This window comes from Pan paniscus, chromosome 16 (genome assembly GCF_029289425.2).
Source record: "Pan paniscus chromosome 16, NHGRI_mPanPan1-v2.0_pri, whole genome shotgun sequence".
NCBI lineage: Eukaryota > Metazoa > Chordata > Mammalia > Primates > Hominidae > Pan > Pan paniscus.
In genome coordinates, this window is record NC_073265.2 from 56,025,556 (window position 1) to 56,034,816 (window position 9,261).

Here is a 9,261-nt window from a genome sequence, read left to right on the forward strand (position 1 = left end):
GCTTAAAATGACAAAGGAGAGTTAAGTGGAAACTCCTTTTTCCCTCTAAGTTTGATAACAAAAACTACTTATCTAATGGGCAAACAAGGCTTTAAAAGGGGTGTTAGGTTAACCAGATGCAGGGCCACGTAATTACTCCCAGGCCTGGGAGCCACAGATGAAAAGCTGCCGGTTGGACTGGAACTTGAAGCCACAGGCATGACACGGGACAGAAGAAAGGAGTTTTCCAGGAAGGCAGGAGGCCTCAGTGCAGCCCCGTGCAAAGGGGATTGGAAAAGCCAGCCCTGGGCCCCTTTTCAGCTCTGCCACCAACTTGCTGGGTGACCCTGGGCAAGTCACTTAACTTCTCTGGGCTTCTGAGACTTTGAGTATCTCTTCTTCGCTCTCGGTAGGGTCTGGGCCTGTCTGCCCTTGTTTCAGGCCCATCAATGAGGGGCTGAGCAGGCCCTTTTGGTCCAGCCCTGGTAGAGCCAGGGAGGTTGCTATGGCCCAGGTGGGTGTGAAGCAGCAGCAAAGACTTGGAAGGTGAAGGAGTAGGGACTGCCTGCTCCCCTGCTGACCTAGACCCCTGAAGACCCAGAGGACTCGGGCTGAGCCTCCCACGGATGCCCTGAACCTTTGAGTCTAAGCTGGGCACAACGCTGGTTCCTTCAGGGGTGGCTGAGTCCAAGGCAGTCTGGCCAAAAGGAAAGCGGGGAGCCTGAGGAAAGCAGGCTGCAGTTTATGCTCAGGCTCTTGGAGCATGCAGCCCACGGGGGAGCACACAGGAACGTTCCTGCCCTTTGTTTTGACAGAGAACTGCTGATTCGAAGAAGCGAAAAGGCTTTTCTTGGGATTTCAGCACTCCCCGCCTCCCTCAGACTGCAGTCAGCTCCCTTGGTGCCCCTGCACCCCCACAAAATTACATGTTGGGCTCGCAGCACCCTCCCTGGGCAGAGAGGCGTAGAGAAAAGAATGCCAGCCATCAGAGGGGCCGATTTCTGTGCAGGGGAGAAGGCCTATTGTTGGGACCAGTCACCACCTCCTCCTCGGCGCAGACAGCCACCACCCTCTGGTGGCAGGAATGTGGGTGCCACCGGGAGGGAACAGGGCTTGTCCCCTGGGCCACTGTGGAGCCCTGCTGGGGCCACTCTAGGACAGCCACAGGACATTGCCACTTTCTTCTTTTTAATTTTTTCAAGGTATCATACCTAAAATGAAATCCACCGTTCTTTAAGTATCCAGGGTGTGGCTTTTTACAGCACAGATGCCCAAGTTCCCATGGTTCCACTCAAGAAATAAGATATTTCCATCATGCTGGAAAGTTCTCTTGTGCCTCTTCCCAGCTGTTCTCCCTCTCCCCAGGGGTAACCACTATTCTGATTTATTTTATTTTATTTTATTTTATTTTATTTTATTTTTTGAGACGGAGTTTCGCTCTTGTTGCCCAGGCTGGAGTGCAGTGGTGCAATCTTGGCTCACTGCAGCGTCCGCCTCCTGGGTTCCAGCGATTCTCTGCCTCAGCCTCCCGAATAGTTGGGATTAAGGCGCCCGCCACCACACCCGGGTGATTTTTTTGTATTTTTAATAGAGATGGGGTTCTGCCATGTTGGCCAGGCTGGTCTCAAACTCCTGACCTCAGATGATCCACCCACCTCAGCCTCCCAAAGTGCTGAGATTACAGGCATGAGCCACCATGCCTGGCCACTGTTCTGATTTACATCGCCGTAGATTAGTTTGCCTTTTCAAGAGTTTTGTCTTGGTGGAAACACACCGCGAACCCTGTGTCTGGCCTCTTGTGCTCAATGGGATGCCCTTCAGATTCATGCACCTTGTTGCAGGTTTCGGTAGCTTGTTCCTTTTTCTTGGTGAGTAGTGTTCCATTGGCTGGATGTGCCTAGTTTTTGTTTATTGGTTTTCTGTTGATAGATATCTGAGCTGGTTTCTGGGTTTGGGTGGTTAGGACTAGAGCTGCTAGTCCTAGCAACATTAACTAAATCATGGAAATTTAGAGCTGGGGAGAGTAATGATCTCATTGTTCGGATGGGAAGACTGAGGCCAGAGGAGGGAGATGACCTGCTGGATCAGGGCCAGGAGGCAGGACTCCTCCCAGGCTAGTGCCACTCTGCCAGATCCACCCCAGACACAGCTCCTCTCCTCCTCCCCCTGGAACCCTCCCAGCAGGACCCAGAGTCTGGCTGGGAACTAGGCCAGGCCCTGAGCAGGGGGTAGTGAGCGGGAGTTTCGGTCAGAGCTCGGTCATCTTTGATGTTGTTCACTCGTGTCTGACTCCCTGGTATTTATTTGCAATTAAAGAGCTGGTTCCTAATTAGGCTGATGGCCGTGGGAGATGGCGGTACCACAGCCTAGGAGCCACGAGGAGAAAAAGATCCTTCTGTAAGAGACTGTCCCCTCACCTGAGTGGCAGCCCAGGCTTGTGACTGAGAGGCACAGGGGGAGGGGGCTGTGCAGCTGTGGGAAGTACAGAGTGGGGACCATGGGTTAGGGGGTGCCCACCTTCTCACTCATAGTGTTGCAGAGCATGTCAGCTTGTGTTGGACACACCGCACGAAATCTGAATGCACGTATGTGTGTGAGAGAATGGAGCTAAAGCAGGGCTCATTCTAGCACCTCTTTCACCACAGGTGCCAGGCTAGGGGCTAACCCCTAACATTTGTAAAGTGCTTTGCGGTTTGCAAAGGGCCTTGTCATCCACAGTCCTATTGAGACCTTCCATGGCGGTGACCCTGGGCCATGACCCCCAACCCCACTAAAGATCCCTGGCCTCTGAAGGGTAAGGCCAACACTGGAGCCCGTAAACAAGGCACCTCCTTCCTTCTGCACCCACTTGATTTTGCCAGAGTTTCCAGAAAATTCAGAGATGGACTGTGGTGAGTGGGGTACTTAATTATTGAATCAGTCCTTTTACAAATACAGAGACTGAGGCTTGGAGACGTTTAGCAGTTTATCGATGGCCCCATATCCAGTCAGTGGTGGCAGCCTTAGGTCATTCTCACTGTGAAACCTTTTGGACCATGCGGCATGGATTAGAGTAGAATTCTGGGCTCTCAAGTTCTGGCCCTAGGTCTGCCACCTGCTGCTGTGTGTAGTTGGGCAAGTCCCTCGACGCCCCCCAGGATGCTGTCTTTGGGGCACCAGATTATTAGACTCCATTAGGGGTCCCAACAGGCCAGTCTCAGGACCAAGTTTTCATTGGTCCATGGTGACAGAAATAAAAATAAGTTAGAAAATAAGTCTGTACATGGCAAAATAAAGCAGTGGTAGTCTGGGTGAGCAGTGGCTCATGCCTGTAATTCCAACACTTTGGGAGACCAAGACAGGCAGATTGCTTGAGCCCAGGAGTTTGAGACCACCCTGGGTAACATGGCAAAACCCGGTGGTGTGTGCCTCTAATGCCAACTACTTGGGAAGCTGAGGAGGGAGAATCGCTTGAGCCTGGGAGGTCGAGGCCGCAGTGAGCCATGACTGCACCACAGTACTTCTGCCTGAGTGACAGAGTGAGACCATTGCTCAAACAAAAACAAAAACGAAGCAGCGGTCGCCCTGTGTCATTCCCAACTCCCCTGTTAAAAACGTGTTGGTTTGTGGAAGCCTGAAGTGTTGGGTCTCACTGGATAAGATAATGTCAGCGGATACTCGAGCTCTGACGCCCTGGGACTGAGAGTTGAGTGGGGACAGGGAGGCTGAGTGGGTGGCTTACCCTCTGGATCAGACAAGAGACCCCAGTTTTTGCCCACCACCCTTCAGTGCCCTAGGGCCTGAGCCCAGCAGCCTACCTGCTGGGCAGGATTCCCTGTGGGATGTGGGGTGGGGGCAATGTCTAGGCACTGGGACATATTTTATTTCCTGTCCCCTTCCCTTTTATTAGGTTGGTGCAAAAGTAATTGAGGCAGGAGGGTCACTTGAGCCCAGGAGTTTAAGCCCAAACTGGGCAACAAAGCAAGACCTCATCTCTACAAAAAAGCTTTTGAAAATTAGCTGGGCCTGATGATGTACATCGTAGTCCCAGCTATTCAGGAAGCTAAGACAGGAGGATTGCTTGAGCCCAAGGAATATATGCAGCCCTGGGATAGATGGAGACCCACCCCACCCCTTACCAGTCAGAGAGTGTAGACCAACTGGGGGGCACTGACCAGGAGCGCAGACACCTGTTAAGGCCAAGGGAGGGGCTGCAGTTCAGGTGCCCCAGGAAGGAGAGGTCAGAGAGGGCTTCCCAGAGCGGCAGTCTGTCTCCCTGAATTTGGGAGACATGGCCAGGAGCGCAGGCCTGATGAGGTGTAACCCAGTCTTTTCAACCAAGGAAGCCGCAGGGGATGGGGCCTGGCTCAAGCCCAGGGTGTCCCTCAGCTGGATGGCTGGGGCAGGCAAGGCCTGAAGGCGGCTCTATGGGTTCATCCCCAGTCATAGGGTACCATAAGGTGCACTGGGGCTAGGCTGGGGACATGGGTTTTGACTGGGGGGATGGAAGGAGTTTGGCCTGGCTGGGGTGGGGGGAACTGAAAGGAGGGGGATAGGAAGTCCCACCTGTCCTTGAATTGAAAAACTTTCTTTTCTTTTCTTTTTTTTTTTTTTTTTTTGAGACAAGGTCTCACTCTGTCATCCAGATTGGAATGCAGTAGCACAATGACTGTTCCCGGTAGCTTCAATCTTGGGCTCAAGCAATCGTCCTGTCTCAGCTTCCCAAGTAGCTGGGACTACAGATGTACACCATCATGCCCACCTAATTTTTAAAAGTTTTTTTAGAGATGAGGTCTTGCATTGTTGCCCGTGCTGGGCTTAAACTCCTGAGCTCAAATGAGCCTCCTGCCTCAGCCTCCCAGAGTTCCCAGCCAGAAACCTTTTGGAAGCTGGGAAAGAGAAAGTCGCTTCCCCCGCCCGCTGTGCCCCTGTCCTTCCCCAGCTAGACTCTCCCTTTTTTCCATGGGTGGGGTAGAGCTGTCACTCTGTGGCTGGGCAGCTGTCTCAGAGTCTTGTCTGTGAAGAGGTGCAGCAGTGACCTCTCCCTCAGTGAGACAGTAAAGTGAGTCCTCCAAGAGTGGAGATAGTGACACCTCAGCTTGTAAACAGTAACCTCTAGGGCTCATGGACCATGAGAGCAGTCATGCTTATAGATAGGGAAACTGAGGCTTAGGGAGGGAGAGGGACTTGCTCAGTGTGCAGGTTTTAGGAAGGAGCCAGGACAGAACTCTCTCTGGAGTGTGGAGAAGAGCTCCCCTCTAGAGTGTGGCCTAGCACCAAGGCGGCCCCAGCATTCACTGGTGTATACCCTGGGCCTCAGTTTCCTCACCTGTGGAATGGGCTGCTAGCAGAGGTGAGACGAGGCTGTTGTGAAGAACGGGCCCAGCTCGTAGAAGGCACTCATGGATGCCGTTGCCCGTCCTGTCTCCCAGCATACTCCAGGCGTCGCTTCTTTGCATCCCCACCTTGCTGTGCCTGACACACTCGTGGAATTCTTGTTGGTTGGTGGGCAGTGTGGGTGCTGAAGTTTCGTGGCTAGGCTGGCATGGTGCTGCTTTTCTGGCCCTTGGGGACACTCCCAGACCTGTGCCAGGTAGATGGCTGGGGAGAGGGGCCCACTGGAGTGGGGTGGCTGGAGCTCAGAGTCTGGCTGTTCCCAGCTGCCCACCTGCTGGGACTGGCCTGATGCTTGCAGCCTGGTGACCTCCCAAGGGCTTGAGCTGTCTCTGTCACTATTGCCCGCTGGCTAAGGGGCAGTTCTGTCGAGGGCAGGATGCAGGACCTCTTCCTCCTCTCCTGACCATCAGCTGGAAGCATCAGAGGCCTCGCTGGAGACTCTGAGGCAAAATGATCCAAGCTGCGGGCTGGTGTGAGGACTTGGATTACCCCCCAGCAGACTTGGGGACCTGTGTCTGGGACCTCAGTGCCAGGCCCAGGGCAAGGGGCACACTCATGAAACCTGTATCCAGCCCAAAGCCACAGCTGAGCAGTCAGCCTCCAGGAGGCCCCTGAGGCAGACAGCCTCCTGCTGGGTGGCTGGGCGGGCCTCCCAGTGTGTAAGGGGATGTCAGGGGCCCTGCCACCCTGTTCTTCTGGGGCTTCTAGGCAGGGGCAAGACCAAGGCAAAGGCGGCCAGAGCTGGCCTCACTCAGGCTCCCAGGTGAAGCTGTTAGAAGTGTTGTCCTCTGGGATTTGGTTGGACTTTGATCCGTTTTCCTCAGAAAAACAGCCATGAAGTGCTTTGCTTTGCTCTGTCAAGCCTCCAGCAGAACGCCTCCCTCTGCACAGGCCCAGGCCAGAGACCTGTGTGGAAGCAGGCATGGCAGGCAAATCACGTCACCTCACTGGGCAGTTATAGGTGCCTGCCTGCTTCTCAGAGCTGTGAGCTCAAAGGAAAGGCCAGATGTCAGAATCTGAGAAGCTGGCCACATGAGAGCAGGGAGCACCCTGGCCTGTGTTGGTCTGAACTTTGGTCTCAGAAAATTGTTAAACTCCTCCAGACACACAGATGGCCCGAGTCAGAGTGACAAGGGATTTCAGTAACATCTTAGCTACCCCTTTGCTATACAGTGGGGAAACTGAGGCCCAGAGAGGAGCAGCACACACCTTCGATTGCTGGGCAGCTCCAGAGCCCTTAAGGAGCCATTTTATTTGTCATTTAGGGACCCTCAGCTCCTCTGCCATGCAGAAGTAGCTGCAGTTCTGGTACAAACCTGCATTTCCTGCCAAGAAAGCCAACTCAGGTGGGCGGTACCAGGAGGCTAAGGCTGAGGCAGGGAGCAGTCAAGCAGTCATATTTATAACAAGGCCACCACAGGAATCCCACTGCTCCAGGCCGGAAGGGATCCTGGGGGCAACTCCTCCCACCCCCAGCCCGCCTCCCCGTGCTTGAGTCCTCTAATGTGATTTCAACCTCCCCCACCATCCCCCAATAGCCTAACCCTACTCTGTCAGGTTGAGACTTGGACTAGTGGGTTCAAATTCTGGCGGGGTGCCCTCCTCTGTAGAACGAGGAGAAGGTGGCGTCCTTGCAGAGTGATCGTGAGGACCAAGTGAGTCCTGTGTGCTGTGAAGAGTAAGAAGTACAGTGCTCCACGCCGGGTCCGTGATGGTTGCTCCACAGTCAGCCCCTCCTTTGGGGGTGTGCAGGCAGTTGTCTGTCTCTCCTGCTAGCATGAAGAGGCAGGGGCAGGGTGTGCAGGGTTCATGTCTGCGTCCGCAGCACCAAGCACACAACAGGTGCTCTCTGGCTTGCACTCTGTGGCTCATAACCTTTGTTTTCTCCTTTGTGTGAGTTTGTGTGTGTGTGAAAGAGATGTCCCGTTGTGCGCCATATTTCCTGAGGACAACCTGGCACACGGTCGGTGCCCACATGACTGCTGAATGCTGGAAACCTTACCCAGCTCCCACTGTGCAGACAGCAGTGCCCACCTCCGCTCCTCGGTGCCTCCCACCTCCCCACCCAGAATAACGCGGCGGTCCCTGTGCTTGTCCCGCAGACGCCAGCATGTCTCCGGACGCCACCAAGCCGAGCCACTGGTGCAGCGTGGCGTACTGGGAGCACCGGACGCGCGTGGGCCGCCTCTATGCGGTGTACGACCAGGCCGTCAGCATCTTCTACGACCTACCTCAGGGCAGCGGCTTCTGCCTGGGCCAGCTCAACCTGGAGCAGCGCAGCGAGTCGGTGCGGCGAACGCGCAGCAAGATCGGCTTCGGCATCCTGCTCAGCAAGGAGCCCGACGGCGTGTGGGCCTACAACCGCGGCGAGCACCCCATCTTCGTCAACTCCCCGACGCTGGACGCGCCCGGCGGCCGCGCCCTGGTCGTGCGCAAGGTGCCCCCCGGCTACTCCATCAAGGTGTTCGACTTCGAGCGCTCGGGCCTGCAGCACGCGCCCGAGCCCGACGCCGCCGACGGCCCCTACGACCCCAACAGCGTCCGCATCAGCTTCGCCAAGGGCTGGGGGCCCTGCTACTCCCGGCAGTTCATCACCTCCTGCCCCTGCTGGCTGGAGATCCTCCTCAACAACCCCAGATAGTGGCGGCCCCGGCGGGAGGGGCGGGTGGGAGGCCGCGGCCACCGCCACCTGCCGGCCTCGAGAGGGGCCGATGCCCAGAGACACAGCCCCCACGGACAAAACCCCCCAGATATCATCTACCTAGATTTAATATAAAGTTTTATATATTATATGGAAATATATATTATACTTGTAATTATGGAGTCATTTTTACAATGTAATTATTTATGTATGGTGCAATGTGTGTATATGGACAAAACAAGAAAGATGCACTTTGGCTTATAATTCTTTCAATACAGATATATTTTCTTTCTCTTCCTCCTTCCTCTTCCTTACTTTTTATATATATATATAAAGAAAATGATACAGCAGAGCTAGGTGGAAAAGCCTGGGTTTGGTGTATGGTTTTTGAGATATTAATGCCCAGACAAAAAGCTAATACCAGTCACTCGATAATAAAGTATTCGCATTATAGTTTTTTTTAAACTGTCTTCTTTTTACAAAGAGGGGCAGGTAGGGCTTCAGCGGATTTCTGACCCATCATGTACCTTGAAACTTGACCTCAGTTTTCAAGTTTTACTTTTATTGGATAAAGATAGAACAAATTGAAAAGGGAGGAAAGTCACATTTACTCTTAAGTAAACCAGAGAAAGTTGTGTTGTTCCTTCCTGCCCATGGCTATGGGGTGTCCAGTGGATAGGGATGGCGGTGGAGAAGGGGAGAATACACTGGCCATTTATCCTGGACAAGCTCTTGCAGTCTGATGGAGGAGGTTCATGCCCTAGCCTAGAAAGGCCCAGGTCCATGCCCCCCATCTTTGAGTTATGAGCAAGCTAAAAGAAGACACTATTTCTCACCATTTTGTGGAAATGGCCTGGGGAACAAAGACTGAAATGGGCCTTGAGCCCACCTGCTACCTTGCAGAACCACCTCGAGCCCCATAGATCTTTTTAGGACCTCCACAGGCTATTTCCCACCCCCCAGGCAAAAATAGCTCAGAATCTGCCCATCCAGGGCTGTATTAATGATTTATGTAAAGGCAGATGGTTTATTTCTACTTTGTAAAAGGGAAAAGTTGAGGTTCTGGAAGGATAAATGATTTGCTCATGAGACAAAATCAAGGTTAGAAGTTACATGGAATTGTAGGACAAGAGCCATATCATTAGATCAGCTTTCTGAAGAATATTCTCAAAAAAAGAAAGTCTCCTTGGCCAGATAACTAAGAGGAATGTTGCATTGTATATCTTTTTTCTTGGAGATTTATATTAACATATTAAGTGCTCTGA

General features: G+C 53.3%; 1 protein-coding gene across 1 annotated transcript in view; it reads left to right on the forward strand.

Annotated features, from left to right (window-relative positions):
• SMAD6 (SMAD family member 6) overlaps window positions 1–8,449 on the forward strand; it is a 79,502-nt gene extending 71,053 nt beyond the window's left edge. The window contains exon 4 of the mRNA XM_003828002.6: window positions 7,458–8,449. Within this exon, the coding sequence (XP_003828050.2) occupies window positions 7,458–7,996 (539 nt within the window). The 3' untranslated portion in view covers window positions 7,997–8,449. The remainder of the gene's footprint in view (window positions 1–7,457) is intronic.
• Window positions 8,450–9,261: the final 812 nt, after the last annotated feature.